The sequence below is a fragment of the Cotesia glomerata genome, linkage group LG8 (genome assembly GCF_020080835.1).
Source record: "Cotesia glomerata isolate CgM1 linkage group LG8, MPM_Cglom_v2.3, whole genome shotgun sequence".
Classification (NCBI taxonomy): Eukaryota; Metazoa; Arthropoda; class Insecta; order Hymenoptera; family Braconidae; genus Cotesia; species Cotesia glomerata.
In genome coordinates, this window is record NC_058165.1 from 7,331,896 (window position 1) to 7,357,367 (window position 25,472).

Genomic DNA, 25,472 nt, shown 5'->3' on the forward strand with positions numbered 1-25,472 from the left:
AAATATAAATTTTTGAATAATTTTAGTTTACTCAATTGATACAAGTGTACATAATATGTAGTGAAAATTTCATAACAATCGATTCAGTAGTTTCCGAAATTTAGCAACAAGCGATGTAAAGGCGTATTTCTGAGAAAAACGCTTTCAAAGTTTTTTAAAATTTATTAGTACGCCCACGCAGTTACGTTTAAGGTGCAAAGAAGTATAATTAGACTGCTTAAATCGAATTCAAGTTTTGAAAAAGTATTTTTGAATATATTTACCCTCGAAAAATGGAAAAAAAAAAATTCAATTTGTTTGAATTTTTAAAGTAGAAAATTTCCTTAAAAGACTTACAAAGAAAAAAAACTTCTGGATTTAAGGAAAATATTTTCTTCAAGATTCCACTCTTGCTTCAAAATATTCAATTTCCTGAATTCGAGAGGATTACTCTTATAATTATTGAATGGGTGGAAATTTTTCCAGAAGAATTTTACTCCAAGAAACGCCTTTTCTGTTTTCAAACAAAATATACATACACTCTACCCAAGAATTTTTTTTTTTTTTTAGTTAGGAATTTTTTTTAATTTTTTTATCCAAACTTACTCGCGGTAAGTTTGGTTTAAGACATTACCGACTTGTGTTAAGAATTCAATCTACAGATTACTTATAAGTAAAAATATTTTCGGATTTTTTCAACTTTGTATTAAAAAAAGACTTTATGCTTCATATAGAAGTTCTTGAATTAAAAACTTGGCTGTTAAAAAAAATTTTCTGGTATTTTAAATGAAGAAACTTCTTCGCTTAAATAAAACTTTTTAGCCCGCTAACGTAGTTATATACACAGTAAAAAATTTTTCGTCATTTTGTTGAGTGTTAAAATTTGTGTGTTGAATATAACACTCTAGTATGTAGAATTTAACATTCTAGTGTGTTAAATTATTAAATCAACACATGAGAATATTAAATTCTACACACTAGAGTGTAATACTCAACACACAAATTTTAACACTCTACAAAATGACGAAAAATTTTTTACTGTGTACATTTGAGGTAAGAAAAAGTATAATTATGAACTGCATGAATTGATTAAAAATTTTTAGAGATTGTAGAACATATTTACTTTAGAACAATATTAAAAAAATGAAAATTGAATTTTTATAATGTTTCAAAGTAGAATGCTGTCTTAATTTGTTAAAAAAAAATTTGTAAATGGTTATTATTATTATTATTAATTTTTTTTTATAATATATTTATTAAAAATAGTTTATCGAAAAAAAATTATGAATATAGAAGTGATCGAGTTGGAAGACTTGTAAGAGGAGGGTTGAGAAATCGAGTACAAGTAGTTACTCAAGAATCGTTGGAGGATCATAATCGCGATGCGAATGAACGGCTCGAGGCGACGCAAGTTTCAACGATGCATGAAGATGTTATTACATTAAGCGACGAAGTAAGTATACACATGTATTTAATAAATATTACTAAACAATAATCAGTGATGTTACTTTATATTAAATAACATCACATAACAGTTCTTGTTACTCAGTTAGTTACAGAGTATTACGATTCAAATTAAACTTAATTAATAGCAACAATCAAAAACATACATATAATATGCAATTTATTAATTTATTCTAATTAACTCACAGTTGAGAAACGCAATTAAAGCGCTGCAGTTAATGGTACGTACGCCTCGAAGCAATCCGAGTTTGCCGACTCCAACGGGGCATAGCAGTTCTGAGGATCGTTTGCTAGCAAAGAGCTCGTCTTATTTGCCAGACGAATTGTCGTGGGGTCCACCTACAAGGCTCATGGATGCTAGCACTCAGACAGATGATAATTATTCAGCTCCCAATCTTCAAAGCCACGAAGAATGGGTGAAAAATAATCCTCAGAAAGTTTTAGTCATTCTGGGGCTAGATCCTGAGTTGATCGGTACTTCTCAGGGTGTTAGCGAACAAGAGTACCATCATTCCACAAATTCTTCACCGTCTTCTTTACCACCGCCTCCTTATGAACCTCTTCCGCTATTTCATGGCGGTAGTACTCCACAATTACAAGAGTGTTCACGTTTTCAAACCGGTAAGTTTTTACTTTTTAACTTTTAAACTTATCCGCACTTAGAAGACAAGAAAAAGACTATTCGGCAGCTGAAATGGAAAGAGATTTCATACTGAATCTAACTACTATAGGATCATAAACACGTCTGTGTACTTCAAGAACATCGTAAAAATATCAAATTAGATAGTAGGGGAGGAGGGGGTTCAATTGAACCAAAAAAAGTTTTGCAATATTTTATTATTCGAATTAAAACTAAATGATAATTTTTTTTTTGAATAGTAGTTTATTATGTCTACTATCATTATCAATCCATAAATTAGTCAATAAACAACGTGAATTCTTAAAAAAATTATTCATTTATGCAATCGCGTCGAATGGTTCAATTGATCCCCGCTTGGGGGCAATGAAACCAATAATATTTCAAACTCAAACCCGAACTTTTAATAAATAAAATATATTAATTGTTACTTGTTACTATTACTATTGCACATTTTCAATGCACAGATATCATTTTATATAAATTAACAATTAATTCAAGAAAAATATTTATTATAAATTCAATTCATCAAATTGTTATTAGGTTATTTCCCTGAGTATTTTTCACGTAGAGTCAAGATGCGCGCGCATGTCCCATGCTTCTCCGAATAGTTCAATCGTCCCCGGGACTGCTGGTTTAACTGACTCCATATAATTTTATGACAATTAATAGTAAATAATGAACCATTGTATCACTATAAACGAATTCGGGGATTATCTATACTTCTTCTATACTAATATTATAAAGAGGAAAGATTTGATTTTGTTTGTTTGTTTGTTTGTTTGCATTGAATACACAGAAAGAAAGATTTCTTGACTCGAGAGCAAAATTCTTGGCTCAAGTAAATTTTCGGGTGCCCGAAGGAAGACCGAAGTTGTCTTGGCCGAAGTCAAAATTTTTCTTGAAATTTTTATTCTTGGTGGAAGTAATTTTTTCTTAATTCAAATTATCATAAATACTTGATACAATAACTTTTTATATTTGATCAAGATTCTTAGATACGTTGGGGAAGCAGCACCACCTACTTCAGCTGAGAAAAAAATTTTCTTACCTTGAGAAAATTTTTCTCTTGAATATTTGATACCCATTTTAGATTATTTTAGATCGCAATTATACATATTCCCATTTGACATGTTAGTTAATAAAAATATTAATGAAAATTTACATCAAGATATTTAATTTTTTGGAGCAAGAGAGAAATTTTCTCAAGACAAGAAAATTTACTTCTGTCAAGAACATAATTTTTTGGAGCAAGAGAGAAATTTCCTCCAAACAAGAAAATTTTCTTGACTTAAATAAATTGTCTTGGATCAAGATACGTATTTCTTGAAGCAAGGAATTAATTTTGTTGGAATAAGTGAAATTTCTTGTGTCAAAAAAACAAATTTTTTTCGCTCAAGAAAATAATTCGGAAGAAAAATATTTTCTTGGTTCAAGTGAACTTTTCTTTCTGTGTAGGCTCCGAAACTACTGAACCGATTTGAAAAATTCTTTCACTGTTGAAAAGTTACACTATCCCCGGATGACATAGGCTATCTTATATTATGAATAATTTGAAAATTTTTGTCAAATACCCGTGCGAAGCCGGGGCAAACTGCTAGTAAAGAATAAGTATATATAACTACTACAATTCAAATTTTATCAATTAATTCAAAAATTAAAATATTATTAAACAATTTGTCACCAGCCGAAAAAAAAGTTTAGGGGAACCTGGGGAACGAAGGCCCCCCTGGGGCACGACGGCCTCCCTCAAAAATTAGGTAAAAATTTTTTTTTTTCAACTTTCGTCAAGTTATGACCTCTATGATATTTTTATGATATTTCGGGCCAATATGTGATATGTGGGGAATAATGGACCACTCGAAAAAAAAAAATGTAACGAAAAAATTATGTTTTTTTTTTTTAATTGTGATAAATTTAGAGAATTCATTATTTTAGGCCTTTTCAGGTCAATTGTATTTATGTTGGGTAAAATAAATCAGAAAGAATTTAATAGAACTAAAAAGTTTAGCAAAAAGTTGAATTATATAGCTTATAAAAAATTAAAAACACAGTTTTTTAAAATTAAAACAGTAATAATTATATTAATAATTATTGATCATGGTATCTTCTGCACCAGGCAGAAACCCAATCTCAAAGATTTATTTGAATTCCTCCAAGGATGTCTTACGCTGCGCAATTCATATTTCTAATTTTGAATTGATAAAAATAAAGAAAAAAAAGGTCTGGTTCAATATATTACGTATTTTAAAAGCTCAATCTAAAAGCTCAACATGTGATTTCAATCAATGTAAACTAATGTAACCAATTCATTGCTAAATAACATCTCTGTATTTTTTCTTGTACGTTAGTTTAAAACCTTTAAGTGCAATAAGAGAAATTAATTATATTATTAATTATTATCTATTTAAAACTAATTAACAGCTTAACAATAAAATTTATAATTATTTTTTAAAACGTTAAAAAAAATTATACTTTGAATAAAACATGAAATATAAATGTTCGATAATTAGGAAGTCACATCGAGATAATTTAATGAATATACGATTATTCGCAATGATCACAGACATATTTATCAGAATAATCTTCGCCAATACCTGCGCAAGAATCATGAGACCATTTATTACAATTTTTACCAGGATTCTGAGTAAAGTCCATTGCAATAAAGACAATGGAAATCATCATTTTTATATTTTAAGCATTTTTTTTTTTTTTTTCAAATTTTTTGGTTTTGATTTTATTTATTTATTTTTTTTTTATTTTGTCTAACTGAGGTCTTCTTTTTTTTCTTCATTTTGATTTTTTTTTCTTTGAGTTCTCAGCGATAACCAAGACTCGTAAGAATCGTGGTTTTCCACGATTCTTAAAATATTATTATTTTTAAAGAAATTAATTTCAATTAATTTTTATTAATTTACAAGCATGTATGGAATACACTCACATTCCATGCTTGTAAAGGTGGACCCTAGGAACTCCGCCGTCCATCTTACGGCATTAAATAAATTATATTCATTTATATTTCCGCTAATTCCATACCTGTACGCTTAAAATTGCACCTCACAAATACAATCCATGAGTTGTTTTGAGCTCTCCGAGCTCAAAGAGATAACTTTTCTATGCTTTTGAGCTCTTTTTTGGATTTTTCGAAATCGATCGGTCCGAATCGGTCCAAATTGTACTCAAAATCTAAGTTTGGCCAAGCCCTTTCGAATGGCATCAATCGCGATGAAATCGGTTAAACCGTTCAAAAGTTACACACACACACACACACACACACACACACACACACACACACACACACACACACACACACACACACACACACACACATAGTGACACCCTCGCGGGGATAGTCAGGGAAGCTTCTTGTGACCTTCAAACGTCGAGATCTGATGAAAACTCAATTTTTGCAAAACGGGGTAAAACCAATAACTTCCTGATTTTTTAAAATCTTCGATTTTCTTAGCGGGAAGTTAAAAATTTTTTTTTTTCGATTTTTTGCAAAATTTTGACTGATTCATTCGAAATAGACGGAAAATAAATGAATTTGATGGTTAAAAGCCGCAAAAAGAAAAAATCGGCTTAAGGGGGCCGTCGTGTCCCAGGCCCCTCTACGTATCTAAAAACACAAAAATCTCAATTTTTAAAAATTTTTTAATCGCAATGATTTAAAATTTTGATCATATCGGAGTTTAACATATTACAATCTAATTCTAAGAGGATGAAGCATTTTTTCAATTTTTTAAGTCAAGTGGTTCAATTGACCCTTTTCTCTCCTATACATCTTGAGAAATCAATGGACACTACAATTCTGATCGCTGTATATTTTAATATTACTAAAATAACACTGGGCCACAAAAAAAGAAGTGCTCTGTACCTTTGACCAAACCCACTTAGAAAGTTTATTTTTTTACTATGAGTAACAACAATATTATATTTTGATATTATCTACTACTTCGTGACTATTTTTTTTCGATTATTTGCTAATTATAGTTTTTACCCAATTCATTCAAATTTGGAGGGTGTACAAGCCAAACTGACTTCGGATTTGGATGATGTGCATCTAAATACATGATAAAAATACTTGATCTTGATAATTAAATTTTTTCGTTCCCATTTGTTTAAATTTTTTAATTTTATTTTCTGTAAAAATAGTCCTTATAATCTTTTCCATATTTCTTATCTTTCTGCCAAAATTTGAAAAACTCATATCTTCAGTTTAAGTCATAAAAATTGAAAAATCCAAAAACATTCCATGAATATAAAATATTTTCTAGCAATCAATCGTTAAGGTATTACCCTCGCGACTTCCGTCGTCAAAAGTTTATGCCAGAGTGTACGGTACACATACCAGAAAGCCATTATTGACAAGCCTAAAACTTTTGCTGTTTATGTACTTATTTCAGCCAATCACGAAGGAGAAACTGATCGTTTGAAAAGTCTGGCAACACTGCGTGAGCGTTAAGATATTTTATAGTGGTTATACTGTAGTGTTTTGGACTGGCTGTAGACTTACCTCTGTTTTGATACATGCGTTTATTTATTTATTTACATACATTGAAAGATTAATATATATTATTATATTAAAATTGTTAACTTTTTGAATTTTTAATAAATATAAAAAAAATTAAAATTAATTCAGTCGACATTTAAAAATTTTTAGAATTTTTTTTATTGAAAAAATGATTACAAAAAAATAAAAAAGAAATTTCACTTGAAAAAAACTTCAAAAACTGTAAATGCAATATAAAAAAATTTTTTTTTTTTCTAATTTAATTATTAAAAAAAAGTCAAAAAATTAAAAATGTTGGCTAACTTTAGTATCATAAAAAAATACTTATTTTCATAAAATAATCATAGTTTTTTTTTTAGAAAAATAAAATTAATAACTATAATATTACACCTAACGTAAATTGAACTTTTCAAATTTGACAGCGCATGCGCGTCTCATACTTCTTTCGCGGCTAACAAAACTTGCGCTGTTGCCACAGCTTTATTAACGTATCCCCTCCTCAGTTAAAGTCTGGTAAATTTTTCATTACTTATTAATAAATATCTCTGAAACTGTGTGGTAATTATCAATGAATTTTTTTTTTAAATTGTTTAGTTGTTAGTTAACGTTACTCTAGTTTTTTAAAAAGATCCTAAGAAAAGTTTCTAAGATATAAAAATGTTTGTAGGTAAATTTTTCGATATCCCGTATACCGTAATGTATAAGAGCGTTCAAAACTCAAACTTTAAAATTAAATATCTCGGAAACTAGATGGTAAAAAATTCTCAAATTGCGCCAATCGACGCAGAATTATATGAACATTAATCTACCAAAATTAAAAAAAAATCCTAAGAAAACGACTTTGGCGAGGGTACTACCTTAAAGATGATCAACATATCTACTTCTAACAAAATGATAAGTTTTATAAAAATATTAATTTTCGAAGAAAATTTTAGCTTTGAATGGATTATAAAAACATAAAATATTTACCGAAATTATTAACCATTGGATCAATTAATGAAAAATATAGTTAAGAAAAAATTGATTTTTTTTTTCATTCTAAGTGCATATAATCTTTTGAACAAATTTTGAATTTTTTGATATTGAAAATTCTCTTAAACTAATGAAGTGATTAAATTTATAGGTGACAAATTGGATTATACTCTATCAGAGAAAAACTCAAGTTCATCGTCATCATCCGTCTCACAAAGATCAGCGCCAAGTCAAGCATACCGTGCTATTAACGAAATTCCGCATCGTTTTAGCGCGGGTGACGTGGAAAGCAGGGCTCGACACAGAACTATGCAGCCAAAAAATACCGATACTATATCAAAATCGTGCTGGATGAACCATGATCCTAATCAAAGCTGAGCTAATTCTTATTTTAATCTGAATCCTAACTGAAATTTATCCACTGAAATTTTGCACTACAAACTACTAGTATCATCTCCGCAAGTCAAATTTTTTTTTATACTTAGCTCATACTTGCTGCAATTGAAGGCCTACTTCATGTTTAACTCCTGAATTTTTTTTCACACTGCCAGTTATATTTTTTTTTTTTAATGAAAATAATTTAATAGTTCTAAGAATGAAACATATCTTTATACAAATTATAGATGATTAGTTAATATTAATTGAAATTAAAATATACAAACAATTAACGAAATTTATTATTAAATATTTGATAAATTGATAGTACAATTAATTATCATAATTGTATGAAACATTCCATTTAAATATGAATTTTAAATCATTCAAAGACAATATTTAGTATTTTTAATTTATATTGTTAATTAATATAATTGTTTTTCTTTGATTTTATTTCTTTGTTTTATATTTAAAATAATTAACTGAGTGTTGAATATCAAAACAATCAGAAATTGCCTCAGAATAAATATTATTAATCGATTGTTGAAGTATATTAATAATGAATGTAAATAAATAATAAAGTCTATTAATTAAAAATAGTATAATTGCGTGATAAAGGCACGGCTTGGGCCATGCACACATTTAAAGTGTTTCAATAATTTTAACGGCAGCGGACGATTAAAAATATCATAAATGAAAAAAAATAAAATATATATACTTTAATCGTTAATTATTGTCAAACAATAACGACAAAGCAATTATAAAACGCCAACTTATTGGCAATTTTAATATTAAAAGAACAAAAAAAATAAATAATTGTAATGATATATACTTCAGATATATTTTGTTATACTATTTCTATGCTGTCCATATCATAATAATAACGAAAATAATAATTATTATTATAGATATATCAAATTATAACTAAAATATGTCAGCCAGCGTTAAAGAAAATAAAATAATTTTTTTATTATTTTTTTTACTAGTTTGTTTTGAAATTTTATTTCAGAATTTTTGACGTGGCTCTGAATCTCAATTAATAAAACTCTTCTACTATTTTTAAGCATATATCACTTTTTACAAAAATATTCTTATTAAATAAAAATTAACAAAGCTAATACTGAAAATTCTAGTCAATTGATTTTTAATCAAAATTAACATATCTAAATTAAAAAACTTCACTTGCTAATTTGAAGCTTTAAGGCAAGTGTTACTGAAATCGCACAAGTATGAAAGTTTAAGATACTTATGCAGGCCATGAGTAAAAATATTTAAAATACTTGTATTGTAACAACATAATAATAATAATAATATTAATAATAATAATTATAATAATAATAATGATAAATTATATTGATAATTTTACCTGTTTTATATTTCAAATCTAAAAGTTCGATAAATTCAATCAATTTTGGATTACTATTAACTTCATTTATCCATATCGATAACTGTGGGATAATATTTATAAAAATTTAAACCATGTAAATATGCGTACGGTGTATAATAAAAATAATAACAATTATAATTAATAATAAAAACATGTATAAGCGTGAAATCTACATGTAATGTATCATAATAGAGACAAATAAAATTATTGGATCATATTTGACTGTTATATCCTCAATTATTGCAATCAGTATATATTAGATATTTGACCGTTTTATGTTTTTTTAAACCAATTAATTAATATTAAGATATTATTGAAAATATGAATTACTAACTTTTAACAATTTCTACAAGTGGAAATCAGGAAACTTGAAAAAATTTTTTAATTTTTTCACAAGTTAAATTAGAACTAAAGGAATATTTTTAAAAAATTATAGTTTTTCAAATTTTCTTCATATATAATTTTTAATTATATTTTTTTGTAACAATTTTTTTAATAAGCAAAATCCTAAAAATTTTCAGATTTATGCTAATTTTATTTCCATGAATTTTTTTATTTTTTTATTCAAAAAATTTGTTTAGTTTGAAAAAATCCTAAATATTCAAAAGTTTTTATTAGTGACTCTGACGCCACTGATGGGGACATTCACAAGGACTTGACTCTCATCACTCAAGATCCAAAGAAGCGCTCCCGCAAACGGTCTACCAAGGCCTGCGAACTCGAGCTCAAGATCAGCAGTTGGCTGTGTTACAGGTTTACTCATAAAATCTCTACTCACAGCTATCAGCGACATCTGCACTCAATTACATTTTTATTCGAAATCATATTCATTCAGTCACAACTTTATTCAATCAAATCTTTACTCTGATTCAACTTTACTCAATATTACTTGCTTTCAGGTAGAACTTTAATCAGTTACAACCTTACTCAAATTCGACAGTAGTCAATTACAACTTTGCTCAATTTCAATTGTATTCATTTTCAAGCCTATTCACTGAATTTTTAACTCAGTTACATCTCTATTCACAAATAATTTATTCACTTACATTTGTAATCATTTACAACTGTACTCAAGTTCATCTCTACTCACGAATTTTACATTATCAATTAACCACAAATGACACCTTCGATGTGACCTATAGATCATACCTAGGAGCCCGCATCTTCTTGTCCATACTCATACATTCGCTCGACGTTCCAGCCTAACCCACGCAGGCTCAGTGAGTCCACAGCAGTGTGACTCTGGCTCCGTTGAACATCACTCCCTTTTCTGGTGACTACACCAATTGGCCAGAATTCAGGGACATGTTCACATCCGTCGCCATTAACCGTGTTGGCCAGAAGGATGTTGAACGTCTTCACTACTTGAAGACATACCTCGCAGGTCAAGGAGCTCAAATGATCTCCAGCACACCGATGTGCAACGAAAGCTTCGTTGGATCCTACTCATTCTAGCTCAATTCTACAAGTTACTAATCTGCCAACACTCACATCACGATCGGCTAAGCAACTTTACTCGCTCATTGATCAGACATGACGCAATTAACGCACTTGTCTCTCAAAGAGTAGACCTCACCAGTGGAGACTGCTTCCTATTAACGATTTAAGACGTATGAAAAATAAAACCCGGCATGGGGAAGCCAACACGAGATTATGATAAATTTGATCACAGAGAATTAAATAATTCATAATGAAATATTATAAACAACAATTATAATTAGACGCCTGAGTTGCCAATGATGATTACAATCCATTGATTGGCCTCGAAACTTCAATTAATTGCCTTGATTGCGATTGATTGAGTTTTGGAATTTTGATTATGAATATTTAGTAGAGCAAATGTAGTCTACACGGTGTAGAGCTGTATCACGTGGAGAATAATTATGTTTTTTTTTTACCCTTGTTGGTGTAGTCCTGCTGGCCTATATGATATCATGTACAGCCAATGTTTGTTCGGCGGGTTCTACCTACAGTCTATGGAGGGTAGAGATATATATCTCTACCCTCCATATTACAGTCGAAGACAATCGAAAATTAACCTGGCGCATAACGAAAATTATTCGACCATAGTGGCGCGTAGCTGGCTACCGTGTTATGTCCTAACTCTAATGGCCGCGCGTGAATTTATTTTATTGAGTCTAGATTACCGACGTGGTCGTAATTCGCCCGGGAATATTGAAATACTCAACTTTGAAATAGCAGGAATGAATAAATATTAATATATGACTGGGTTTTTAACATTCAAAATAACGGCGAAGAAAATTATTAGTTTAAATTGATTTAAATATATTGTCGGATAAACACTTTACACAAAATTAAATTATCGGACCATTACAGTATTTAATAAGATGTAAGATCAGTCTGAGGGCTGAGGGTATTCTGATCTTCCGAGTTTGGTCTCGAGTCCGAAGTGAAGTAGAAGGGATGGTGGGGCAGCTTCCCCTACTGCACTAGAGTCCCACAGTTGAGAATGATGATGACCTCGATTGGCTGCTCCCCTCTCAGGTAGACTTCAGCTCGAAGCGTTGGCCACGTGCTCGCTCTTTCCGACCATGCTGGATACCTGAGTGACTCAGACTGAGTCTGGCAGGAGAATTTCCCAACTCCCTAATGACTGGGAAGCTTTTTAGAGACCTGGCGGCCAGACAATATTGTCCTCAAATAAGGGTCAATAATCCGCCCAGACTGTCTTTCATAAATACTTAAAATGTAAAATATAGTACTTAAGGTATAATTTGTAATAAGTCTAATAAACCTTATAAGCCTACAACACTTGAGGAGTATCTCTAATACTAAACTTATAGCTATACATTTTACTCTAATTCTATTACAATAGTATTTTATCTTTTTACGATATTTATTCTAATTACAACGGATGGGAAATTTCTAGAGAGTGACCAGACGACTAAAATATTAATGGGATTTTCCTTAGCGTGCTATAAACCATTTTATAGGTTTCTAAATTTCTCGCGCTGTAACTTGTCATAATTTATTCTCGCGTGATGGCGCCTCCAGCGACCAGGTTGTAGAATGTTATTGAGGGAAAATTCTACTTATTATTATTAATGACGTGAAAACACAAATTAAACATTAATACGTAATATATTTAATTAAGCAAATTACACAGGTACTTGTATTAGCATTAGACTATCTTATATATCGCATATTATGATTATTATTAATATTTAACGCCATAGCTGTAGAGATGCAATTGGTGTGTTTTGTCCTCTGGCCGTTGGTGGGCGCTTCGAGCGCTTGGTTGAGATTTGCTGCCGGTAGAGGCGTGACCGAGGAACCAGTGCCGCCACAAGGTAAGCCGTGATATAACATGTTATGCTTCCATCTAGTGGATGTTATTTTTATTTATTGAAAACTTTACTTACTGTAGTTCTTTCACCCGGGAGTATTAAAATACTCGGTTTCAGTGCGGGAAAGGAATCATTTTTAATAAAAGAATTCTATTTAGACGTTATTTAATTTTGATCAAAATTATTTAGTTGGTTTCAATTTATTATTCAAGTTGACAAAATATTGAAAAGCTTCAAAATATAAAATTAAGGTTTACAATGACGTGATCTTAGCAATCTAAGCTCTCGGTGAGAAGTGTCGTTACATAGTTTTTCCGAAGAGCTTCAAACTCCGTTCTTCTCCCACCATAACTTCCATACATACTTCCACTCTAAGGAATACATAAGCACACACATTTTCTACTACATACATATGATCCTTATATACTAACATGTGTTTTCTCTATATCTATATATATTTATTTCAGCCTATCGGCCTGAAAGTTAGACTTCACTAATATACACTTTTAGCAATACAGTCATTATGTTTATTTAACTATTTTTATTAATTTAACAGACCCTTTTAAAATCTATTTATAATAAAATTAACTTATAATTAACTTGAAATTAAATTACAATAAAAATTATAATAAACTATAACATGAAAATATATATATTATATTGCTTATAATATGTTGGATTAATGTTTCAGTTTGACTAATTAATAACTTGAATTAAATATTATTTCTATTATTTTACAATCGGATTTTCTAATAAAATTATAAGTCAATTTAATTATTATCATGTATAAAAGAATAGACATTATCGTTTAATTATAAATTAAATAATAATTATTAATTATAAATTAAATACAAGATAATAATTATTAATTATTTTAACTTAATTTTGCTCAACTTCAATATTATATAAAGTTAGATTTTAATAGTAAATGTTATTTAACAATCTTATTTTTATTTAGTTACATATGGTTTTTTATTATTCTTTGTTACTTTTAGAACAAGGGTTTATTGAGTTTCACACGTGTCTTTTACGACTTTTCCTCATAGGGTTTTAAATTCCATGTGGCGATAAATAGTCCTTTGAATTACTCAAGTACCTTTATGGGTTCTGAAAATTCGGTTACAATGTCCTTTTGTACCGAAATATGTTTTTCCCTTATTTTATTTTATTTTCTTTTGTAAATAAAACAGAGTTAACCAAAAGATGTTTATTACAACTGGTAAGAGTAAAAGCATGAAATAAATGATTTGAATATTTACTTCGAATATAAAATTTAACTGATTTTAATCATTTAATATTTACTAATTTGAATATTTCTTTTGAATTCACGCTCTCATAATAGATAGCGCTCTAATAACAGGTAGCGTCACCTGTTGGATGCACTAGGTGCATCACAAACATCACAACCGAGTTGGAAGTCTGAGTATCAGAGGGCGCGTCCGTAGCAGCACCTCTGGTAAAGTAGAGTGCGGAGTTATCAGGTGTTCTGGCGCGAACACTTAAAATGATTAAAAACTATAATTAATTTTTCAACGTCGTCATCAATTCAAGTGAAGAATGGACTAAATTGCTGATGGTCTTGATCAAGCTCTCACCTTCCAGGTGAGTGGAACAAATTAATTTATACTTTTCAATGGAATGTAAAATATCTACAATTGTCCTCCGATGCCGGCATTTTATCTACCCGGTATTTGCTGCCCTCTACTTAAATATAAACTCCAAAAAAAAAAAACATGTAAAGTTGATTGAAGCCTGTGTTACTCAGAATTTACAAAATTAATAATTAATCACATAACAATTACTCAGAATAATTGATTTGAAAAAAAACATTAAAGAAATCTCTAATTAATTAAAATTTTTTTAATCAAATTAATTGATTTTCTGAGAAAACACCTGAAATATTGTGAGGTTAAGTTGCCCATAGCTAAAGTTAAACAACAATTGCATGACAATGTTATTAAACGGGATAAGGATGACAATAAAGTGTCTCCAGTCATCAAACCAGCGGATGACAGTTTCATATCTCCCCAGAGTTCAAAACTACTCTGATTGGTTCCATCGTCAGCCGAAGCGCATTGTCAACGAGGAGGAACTCTTGGATTACGCTGAAGCTGCCGATGGACCCAACGAGTTTCTGGAGTCGGATAAAAAAATAAAACCGACTCGTGCTCCGTTGAAAGTTCGACCGAATAAACGTCAGATTAAAAAGAAATTGAAAGTTACTCCCAGTGATACTAAATTTAAAGAAGATGGTTCGCTGAATTTTGTCGAGTTGACTGAAACTGACCGTACGTTGACGTAAGTGTTTAATATTATTTTTTCTCAATTGATAATTAATTATAATTCAATAATAAATATTTTATAACTATTTTTCATAAATTAATTAATTTAATTTCTGCTCTAGAATGCTGATGATGTCAGTGAGGAGCAGAAAAACCCGTGACAGAAACAGCAAAATTATTTTAGAAGGTGCAAGGATGATCAATGACGCCATAGACGCTGGGCTGACACCTGAAATTATTTTATTTAGCAGAAATCCTGATGTGGAGAAGCTTTCACTGCCACAATCAGGAGTTAAATTATTCAAAGCACCTTACAGGGCTATCCAAACATGGTCAACGCTGGTTACATCTCCAGGACTTATGGGTAAGGCTTGGAAATTTTTATTTTGTTAATTTTAATTTGTTTCGAGGCTGGAATTGGGTAAAGGTTCTAAATGTTCACCAGATTAGATAAAATGAACATAAATACATTATTTGTAAATTTATTGGAAGTTTATGAGCTGAAACGAGTGTTATGCTTTTTTTTATAGTTTTAACTTATTAACTATAATAGTTTTGTTTATAAAAACATAATAATAATCATTAAATTGTAATATTCACGTTATAGCCGATTGCTTCGAATATTGACCGCCTATGTTCCAAATACTGATCAGTAATATTATGCTTACTAGGCTTATAAATAAGTTTTATTTTAAATTTATAGTAGTTTGGACATTAGGTAATCTATTCACTGATGTGTTAATAATTTCAGTATTGTTGTTAGTAATGTTAGTTGCAAGTAAAGTTAGTACTGTTAGTTGTTAGTAAAGTTAGTTGTTTTGTATTCTGATACAATATTATCTTCAGTACTCATATTAAAATCAATGACCGAAGCCTTACTAATATTAGGTACATTAGATAATTTACAACACTAATTGTTGATCAGAGTATTATTTCAATTATTAACATGGTTTGTCTGACGAAAATTATTGATAATTAATCTATGATACTCAATTATTTTGACAAATACTTATTTATTTATTATGAAATATTTAATTTTAGATAAATTACATAATATTTACCCAACACGGTGAAAAATTCTAATGACTAATTTTCATAAATTTCTGACATTTGTACACAAACTTTTTTTTTTATCATAACAACTGCATCTATTTATGTGCAAGTGCTAATTTTTATTTCAAGTATCATTAAAAAGTGATAATTACGTACTAAATATAAAATTAAATTACTCGATTTTTTTTAATTAAATTGTTATGCTGCCTGATTAATATTTGCTTCTTTTACATTAGATAAATTATTTTATTTGATCCTGGAGCCTTAGCTCCTTTAAGACCACTAAAAATACATACATTTGATTATTTACAGGTACACATTTAATAAAGTGCTTATATCACATTTTTTTATTTATTTTATTTTATTTATTTATTTATTTATTTCTCAAAAATACATATATAGTTGTACATATAACTACATATAATCCCTATAGAGACAAATGGTGGTCTGTACATAGGGTAGGGAAAAAGATATAGACCTAATACCTAGTGGTAAACAATAATATTAATTAATAATTGAGTCATTCTCTCATGAGCCTTGCAAGGAAAAATGACAATTAAATTTGGACATACTTTATATTTGGTTTTAGTATTTTAAGCCTAATTTCATTTTGTATTTAGTAACTAAAATTGTGTTATTTTAGAAACTTAGTTGATTCTGTGTATTTGTTAACCATTTTTTCATTTTAACCTTGTTCGCCTTATTAATTTCTACCAATTCTTTATGGGCTTATACGCAGTTGCAAGGCTCAAAAAAAACTTTTTTTTTATGAATTTTTTATAGACACAGTTTTTATTTATCAATTACAAGTTATGGTTATTCAAATAGAATCTACTTTCAAGAATACAATAGCACGTCAATCATATAAAAATATTAATGTGCACCGCTCCTGTAGATGTTCCGAACGACTTCTAAAAAAAAAAGTGCTTGGCGGTGATCTCTATTTCGGCGGTTTGGATTATCTGAAATAAAAAAATGTGGTAAATTCTTTTGAAGGATAGATTAATGCAGGTATTGGACGAAGGAATAAGAAAAATTTTGATTTTTTACAAAATGGCGTCTATTTGTAAAAAAATTTTCGTTTTTGACTGAAGTTTTCGCTCCACATTGTTAAAAAAAAAATAGAGATCACCGCCAAGCGCTTTTTTTTTAGAGGTCATTCGGAACATCTTCTACAGAAGCGGTGCATATTAATATTTTTACATGATTGACGCGCTATTGTATTCTTGAAAGTGGACTCTATTTGAATAACCATCACTTGTAATTGATAAATAAAAACTGTGTCTATAAAAAATTGATAAAAAAAATATTTAATCTTTTGCCAACTAAATGTAAGGGGTTATAAGCAGTTGCAAGGCTCAAAAAACATTTTTATAGCAACTATTTTTAATTAGTATTAAATAATAGTAATCATATTTACATTTTTACAGGATTTTTCGTGATGCCAGATACTGAAAAACGTGAACCAGCACCTGATGCGTTACCAGTCACTATTGTTTGTGACAATGTTAGAGATCCTGGTAATTTGGGGTCGATATTACGCGCAGCGGCTGCTGTTGGTTGCAAAAAATTTGTAACGTTGAAAGGTGATTGATTTTTTATTAAAAAAAATTTTTATTGAGTATTTAATCTTACAAAAATTAGACAAAATAATTTACTAATTTATTAAATGTTCAGGCTGTGTTGATATTTGGGATCCTAAGGTGCTGAAAAGTGCAGCTGGAGCTCATTTTCGCATGCCGATTTTTGCCAGCCAGGTCTGGGATAACATGACCAAATTCGTCGACCCAGATGCTAATATTTACGTCGCTGATCATAGTATAGAAGATACTGCGCCGGTTGACGAACTTGCAGACCATGAAGTAGTAGAAGCGCAATTTAATGCTGATATAGAAAGTGCGCTGGAGGACAATGAAGATAGTCTTGAAGTTGAAGAGGAAAATAAAAAAAAGAAGAAAACTTACCAGCAGGTCAAGCACGAAACTGAACTGGCTAAAGAGTTGAAAAAAAATATTCCGGTTATTCCGTACTACGCGACCGATTATACCAAAGATGAGATTGTTATAATTGTCGGCGGGGAAACAGAGGGTCTGAGTCTTGAAGCTGTTAAATTAATTAATGACAAGTTTGGAGTACGAGTCAATATTCCGATGACCAATGGAGTAGACAGTCTTAACTCAAGCATGGCTTTGGGAATAATTGCCTTTGAAATAAGACGCCAGTTTGCGCTTAGAGCTGCCAAGAAAAATTTTAAAGATTCTGAGGAAAAAAATGATAAATAAATGATAAACTTTGGTTATTGATTAATTATTATAATGTAAATATTTTTAATAAACTGTTAAATTTTTATTGAATTGAAGCTGATGATACCATGATTTTTTATTGAAGATCCACAGAGGCTCGTGAAAAATTTATGGCAGTGTATTATTGATATATGAGGATGAAATCCGTTCTCAGATTAGTTGTAGGTGTGATACAGATAAGTTTTAGATTCAGCTAGCGTCGAAAAGTTTTATCAAACTTTTTTTACCTTCACTTTTATTTGGCATATCGATGAGCAGCTGGAGCGTGTTATCACTAGCGCTATCTTGAAATATGTCTTGTATTACATAAAAGTGAGCTTTAAAAATCATTTTCTTGTGTCGCATATAAGTGATATTGATATCGCGAATTTAATATATTACACTTATTACTTGTTTCTATTTTATCAATATTTTATAAAACTTTAATATTTTAAAAAAATTTATTGTGGGTATTTTTTATGATTTATAAAGAAATTTTATTTGATGCTGAAATTAACAGATATTTGAAATTTTTTTTTATTTTTCTAACAAATTGTTGTAAAAAAAAAAAAAAATTAAAAAAAAATTCTAAACGTACAAATTTATAGAAATGAGTTCGAATTAAAAAAAAAAAAGTTTTTCGGTAATTAATTAATTTATTATAAAATGTGTGGAAAATTATCATTGATTTCAATATTTTGAAATATATTATTTAAATAGATCTATCATCAAAACAAACATTTGTTAAGAATAATTTTAAAAAAATTTATTGCATAAAAATATAATTTAAAAAATGGAACCAGTAGCAGACAAAATTAAATTAAATTAATCTGTATAGTTAAGAGAATTAAAATTTTGTCTCCGGCGTATTTATAGTCTTGACTTAAATTTGTGCCTTTTCAATGTTTCATATGCGTTTCAGCAATGGTTAATTTATTATGAGATTATATGTCAATAATTAATTTATATAATTAAGAGAGTAAAAAAAATTTTGAAGTGGGTATATCTTTATCGTAAATTTGATTTGAAATTTTTTTAACGATAGTCATTTATAATGTAAATAATTGAGAGAGTAAGAAAAATTTCGTGACGAGTATATTATTATTTTTAAAGGAATTTTTATATTTAAATTTGGTAAAATCAGAAAGGTATTGACAAGAATTAATGCCTTTTCACGGGTTTGTATATTTTTCAGTGATATGTAATTTTTTATGATGTTTTTGTAGGAGTTTTCAATAGTTTGTTGGTTCTATAAATTTACTCCGTCACATTTTTCCATTAAATTATTTGTAATTGATCCTATGATAGCCCTATTATTTTTCAAATTTATTCCAAAATTACTCAAACTATGTATAATGTGATTATAAATATCAAAAAATCATTAAGCCAAAGTTTTTTTATTCATAATTCGTAAATCTCGGCAGCCACATAGTGACTGCAGGTCAGTAGTTAATTATTCATGAAAATTTATTAATTTTTAACAATCTTAATGGTTAAAATTTTAATAAATTATTTTTTAATCTCGCTGTTCTAAAAAAAGAAATAATTTAAGCATTGACGTTTAATTTCCTGAACAAAAAAAAGCTTTAACGTCACTTGAATCAACCCCATTAGCTCAGGCTAGTCCTTCAGAACTTCAGCAGGGCAAATAAAACAATGAAAAAGTATAACGGAAATTAAATATTACTACAAACGTGTTACATCAACATCGAGGCTTGTGAAGTGCAGCCGAACAAGTGGCCGGCACGCTTATCCCCGGCAAAAAATCTCTGTACATAACACCAAAACATGTAAGTCCATAATTATCACCGATAATAAAGAGGGTGAATGTAATATGACATTAAAAATAAAATAAAATCTCTTAAGTAGTTAAAAATTATTGAACGCTTTGAATTGAGTTTTTTGATTTATAATTGAAAATTTGCTTTGTCAAATATTTAATTATCTGCGTTATTTTGCGCTTCAATTAATTCAAAATTGTTTATATTTTCATGAAAATTACATAGAAAGAAAAATTTCTTGACTGGAGAACAAAATTCTTGGCTCAAGAAAATTTTCGGGTGCCTGAAGGAAGATCGAAGTTGTGTTGGCCAAAGTAAAAATTTTTCTTTAAATTCTATTCTTGGTGAAAGTAATTTCTTAATTCAAATTATCATAAATACTTGATACAATAAATTTTTATAATTGATCAAGATTTTTAGATACTTTAGGGAAGCAGCGCCACTTACTTAAGCTGAGAAAAAAATTTTCTCACCATGAGAAAATTTTTCTCTTGAATATTTGATACCCATTTTATATTATTTTAGCGTAAAATTATACATATTGAATGAAAAAAAATGATCCAGTATTATTTGATCTTCCCATTTGACATTTTAATCAATAAAAATTAATGAAAATTTACTTCTATCTTTATATTTAATTTTTTGGAGGAAGAGAGAAATTTTTTCAAGACAAGAAAATTCACTTCTATCAAGAACTAAATTTTTTGGAGCAAGAGGCTGAATTTTCTCAAAACAACAAGATTTTCTTGACTTAAATAAATTTTCTTGGATCAAGATACTTATTTCTTAAAACAAGAGAATTAATTTTGTTGGAATAAGTAAAATTTCTTGTGTCAAAAAAAATTTTTTTTTTACTCAAGAAAATAATCAGGAAGAAAAAGATTTCCCTGGATCAAGTGAACCTTTTTTTCTGTGCACTAATTTGAACTAATAATTACATCTTTATATATTAAAAGTAGGGTCAAATACGTTTTACTTTGAAACCTGTTCAACTACTAGATACTTTACCTTAATGACAAAAATTTTTCAGGTAAAAATTTGATCTTGTAGAAGAGATGCGCGCGCAATTTATCGTCGTTGGTCCAGTTGATGCTGCCGTGGTGTCAGGAATGGAAGGTGAATCTGAATCGAAATGGAGTTGGATATAAGTCTAAAGCTGGTGTAAGCTGAAGACCGAATACGAATACGAAGACAAAACTATAAAACCGGTCAATACTCCGAGCGACGGCGCCGAGAGAGGGATTGCCGTGGGTGGGAGTGATATTACATCAGCGTGGAAGATAAAATGAGATGAAGCTACTCTCAATGCAATTCCCAGAAGCGAGATGAATTTTGGGGAGCTCGAGGAAGGGAGCCTTTTACACTTGTAGAGAAAACGTGTGCACCCAGGAGGCGCACGCAGCCTTCTCTTTTCTCTGTTCTCTTTCTTGGTCTTGGTCTTGGGGACTAGGCTCTACATGCTTGATGCTAGTTAGTGTTAGTCTCTAATATAAAGCGCATCATATCACAACTTTTGTACCGCGTTGTGGTGCTGCTCTGCCTCCTCCTCCTCTTCCACTACGGGGAGTACCACCAGGAGTAGGAGCCACAGCCCGTACCTATACTAAAACTCGGGGATTTAGTATCTCTCTCGGGTATCGTCATCCTCCTTGGCGTGCTCGTCGCACAGACGCAAACTCAACACAGAGTCGTCTACGTCGTGGACGTTGACGGGCGTGCACTTGACAAGAATCACGTTTTTCATGCTATACCACGTTTGTATAAATATACGAGTACATGCGAGCATATATTTATGTTTATTGATAGTAATATGAATAATTATCTGGTACATCGTCGAGAAGATATTGCAGATTTATAATTTTTATTTTTTATTTTAATATTTATATTAATTATTTTTTGTTAAATTCATTCGACACTTGTGAATTTTTTTTTCGTTTTATTTTTTATTTATATTACATACCGAGATGATTGTAATATTACTTAAGACTTTTTTTACTAACAGAAATTATGTGAATGAACTTGAATGTGAGTGACGGTGACACGAGTGCCTGTCGTCTCAGTAGTAGCTAGTGAATAAAAACCGCGGTGACGTTTACCGAGTGCCTGGTAAAGAGATAAAGAAGATTATTGTTGAGTTTATTTAAATAACAAGTGCCAGTTCCAGTGCTGAGGAATTCTTTTTTAATAAATACTCCCAGGATATTGTTATTATTGTTATTTATTTTATTTATTTATTGGAGTTTTAATTAACATATATATCTATCAAGGTACATTGGTGGAATTTCTGCACACGCAGCATTCCGTTAACCATGTGTACGCATTGAAAATTATGGTTATTAATTACAAGATACGATTAAACATGGAGTGGATTTTGATAATGTTTATTTTTGGTAAGTTTGCTTTTTTTTTATCAGTAAATTTTTTTTTTATATTTGTTATTAAGTTTAAGAAAGTGTAAAATTTTTTAATATTTTACCCAAAATTTTAGAAAAGTTAGGGCAAAATTTTGTGTAAATATTTTTTTTTTTATTTTTTATTAAAATTACTTTTTATATTTTATATAAAAAATTTACAACTAAATCAAAATAGATGGAAAAATTTTTTTAAATTGTCAGATATTTGTAAATTTCAGTACTCTGATGGAAGAATTTATTAATTGTAAATAAATTAATTTATTTGGAAAAAATTTGTTCATTTAAAATTTGCGTTTACTAAATTGTTATAACTTGTACTTGAAATTTTAACCATTTAAACAGTTAATCATTTAAATTTACTTTTTTAAACCCTATTATTTTTATTTCCTCAATTATTAGACATTGTTCTCTTTTTCATCATTAGTATATTACAGAGTTTATATCTATACTATTAAAATCATTTCAAATTATAAATTTTTCTTAAACTTGATCCTGTCTGTCGTTTATATGCAATATTGTTTTACGTGTACTTTATTATAAAACTTATGTATACTTTTGCCATTCAGCTATTTGCCTTGGCATATAGAAATTGAATAAATAAATAAATAAATAAATTTATTAAATGTAACTATATATTTTTTATCTATTAATAAATAATATTTTAATATTTATTAATAGTAAGCAAACGTTTTTTTTAATAATTAATTAATTTTTTTTAGAGTTAATTATTTATAAATAAATAATTCCATAATTTTTTATAATAAAGATACGCTAATTATTTTACCACTAAAAAAATTCTTCAACTTATTAAAAACATTATTTTATTATTCATATTTTTTATTGGGGTTGTAAAAACTGTTAAAGTTAAATTTTCATCCTCACTTTTCATTCAAGAGTCTCAATATTTATTAACAATTATTGATTAACAATTAATAAGTCTTATCAAATATTAAAGTACAATTTTTTGAAGTCCTATTTCCGTGAATTTAATAAAAAAAAACTCAAATTTCCTCTCATAACTCAGAGATATTTACCAAGTCGAGAAATAATGAATTTATGTAATTGCAGAGAATTAATACAATAAAAGACAATTATCATGATAATAAAGAATAAGCTGTAATGACAAAGGATTTTATTCAAAAGCTTAAAAAATAATTAAAAATGAATTTTATAAAAAAGAAGAAAAGGTAATTACGAGGGTCTTTTTCCATTACTTGAGCGTCTTGGTCGCTTAAGATCTTGATGATTCTTCACCGGTGGATAGAGCAGCGTAGTGGGTGTATGCACCACTGGTTCGTTTATTTTACGGTACAACTACTCCAAAAGTTTATAACTCTCGCGTCAGAGACAACGTAGAGCAATGTTACTATTGTTATTTGGTCCTCAAACTCTACTCTAGTTTCAGTCGAGTATTATTATTAATATTTTTGAGTAAATAGATAACTATGTAAATTTAGATTTATATTTATGAGAAAGATTGTGAATTGTATAAATAAAATAAATATAAATATAAGCATAATTGTGTGCATGCTCTGATTCGTGACGAAACTCAGAGTACCCGAAGGCTGCAAGATCTCGGCTCCTTTTATTTAGAATCTTCTCATATCGGACTCCTGGACGGAGAGATGAGACGAGCTAGGCATTATGCTGATATAACTCGGGAGTATTGAATGTATGGATGTCTACGTCCGTTATATCGTTACGATCCATCGAGTAAATGCCCAACTCATGCTAGAATAGGCTCCTTATACTCCAACGAGTACGCAAGCATTGCACATAACTTTGTTATTATCGTTTTTCATCTCCTTTTTTTCAATAACCACTAACCTTTTTATTATTTAGATTTTATGGTCTGATAAATAAAATTTTAACTACGTGTTTTTTGAATTTATTTTATTAAATATTTATAGTTCATGGAATACATTATTTTTTTTTTTTTTTTATTTTTTTAGAGGTATTATATTGTATTATTATTTATAATATTTTTTTAAAATAATTTTATGACGAGGATTTATTTGTGGGCGTGATACCAGGATTTTTAATCTTCTAGACATTTGTCTTTCAAATTGATAGCTCGGTAGATATTAGACGGGCTTTAATTAGGAAATATTAAGGTTTTGATAGAAAGTTGCTTCTATATTATTAAAAATTATATCAGATTTTTTAAATTAAGAATTAATTTTTACTTAAAAATTATTGAGGTTTTTTTATTTTAAATTTTGATATTGAAATTAATCTGACAATTTTTTTGGTAATCTGATTTGTTAAATAAATTTTTAAATTAGTTTCATAGTTTTCAAATAATTAAACGATTTAAAAAAATTAAAAAAAAATCAATTTTTTTACTCCAATTTCAAAAATTTCTTTTGTTAAAAAATTAAATTTTTTTTTATTAATTATTCTATTTTAAATTAACTTAAAAAAAAAAATAATTTAATTAAAAAAAAAATCCTACAAATTTTTTTGGAAATAAAATTAATAAGTAAAAACAATCACATAATTTTTTCACAAATTTTTTTTTAATGAAAAAATTGATACTTTTTTTTATTTTCAATTGTTTTTTTTTTAAATGAACTTAAAAAAAAATATATTTGTTTAAAAAAACTTCTCATGTAGTAATTAAAAAAAAATACAAGTGCGATTTTTCAAAAATAATTTTTGATATTAACTTATTTTTTCAATTGCAAAATTAATTCAATTACCAGAAAAAAAAATATGTGCCGCAATTAAAATAATCTCATTAAAAAGTCTATTAATTAATGAAATAAAACCGTGGATCTCTGATTTCTAATAAAACCCTCATAGAATTTGTCCGGCATAAAATTTTAATTACTATTTCCGACACACGGTGACACGTTACCGGGATAATAACAAGCAAGCGCAAAAATAAAAAATATGAACAATTTTTTATAACTGATATGAGATAGCCAGTTAGAGGGCACGCGGTGGATTGCATCGTGGTCATTGGTCTCTAGTCTGTCACGTACTCACGTGGCGCCTGGGCTAATAAACGAGCTTGACAAGA

General features: G+C 28.9%; 3 protein-coding genes across 9 annotated transcripts in view; all 3 read left to right on the forward strand.

The window, feature by feature from the left end:
• LOC123270218 (potassium voltage-gated channel subfamily H member 8) overlaps window positions 1-8,255 on the forward strand; it is an 80,008-nt gene extending 71,753 nt beyond the window's left edge. For all 3 annotated transcript variants that reach the window (XM_044736183.1, XM_044736181.1, XM_044736184.1), the window contains exons 14-16: window positions 1,273-1,432; window positions 1,632-2,064; window positions 7,717-8,255. In XM_044736183.1, the coding sequence (XP_044592118.1) occupies window positions 1,273-1,432; window positions 1,632-2,064; window positions 7,717-7,943 (820 nt within the window). In that variant the 3' untranslated portion in view covers window positions 7,944-8,255. The remainder of the gene's footprint in view (window positions 1-1,272; window positions 1,433-1,631; window positions 2,065-7,716) is intronic.
• A 6,084-nt stretch (window positions 8,256-14,339) lies between these two features.
• LOC123270223 (rRNA methyltransferase 3, mitochondrial) lies at window positions 14,340-18,514 on the forward strand. Its single transcript, XM_044736190.1, has 5 exons — window positions 14,340-14,933; window positions 15,040-15,281; window positions 17,401-17,556; window positions 17,648-18,287; window positions 18,359-18,514. The coding sequence occupies exons 1-4, from the start codon at window positions 14,581-14,583 to the stop codon at window positions 18,250-18,252; spliced, it is 1,356 nt and encodes a 451-aa protein (XP_044592125.1). The 5' UTR covers window positions 14,340-14,580; the 3' UTR covers window positions 18,253-18,287; window positions 18,359-18,514.
• A 2,979-nt stretch (window positions 18,515-21,493) lies between these two features.
• Window positions 21,494-25,472, forward strand: part of LOC123270217 (transmembrane protein 132E) — a 123,177-nt gene continuing 119,198 nt past the window's right edge. For 4 of the 5 annotated variants that reach the window (XM_044736175.1, XM_044736177.1, XM_044736178.1 and 1 more), the window contains exon 1: window positions 21,495-22,423. In XM_044736175.1, the coding sequence (XP_044592110.1) occupies window positions 22,363-22,423 (61 nt within the window). In that variant the 5' untranslated portion in view covers window positions 21,495-22,362. Of the gene's footprint in view, window positions 22,424-25,472 lie in introns of all 5 variants that reach the window. The other variant, XM_044736179.1, reaches the window with a different exon arrangement.

What these genes read in the sequence shown, in the direction of transcription:
- LOC123270223 (XM_044736190.1), top strand. Translation starts at nt 14,581, where the DNA reads ATGACAATGTTATTAAACGGGATAAGGATGACAATAAAGTGTCTCCAG. An exon ending in GAAACTGACCGTACGTTGAC is followed by an intron (nt 14,934 to 15,039) that starts GTAAGTGTTTAA and finishes TTTCTGCTCTAG; the next exon opens with AATGCTGATGATGTCAGTGA. An exon ending in TACATCTCCAGGACTTATGG is followed by an intron (nt 15,282 to 17,400) that starts GTAAGGCTTGGA and finishes ACATTTTTACAG; the next exon opens with GATTTTTCGTGATGCCAGAT.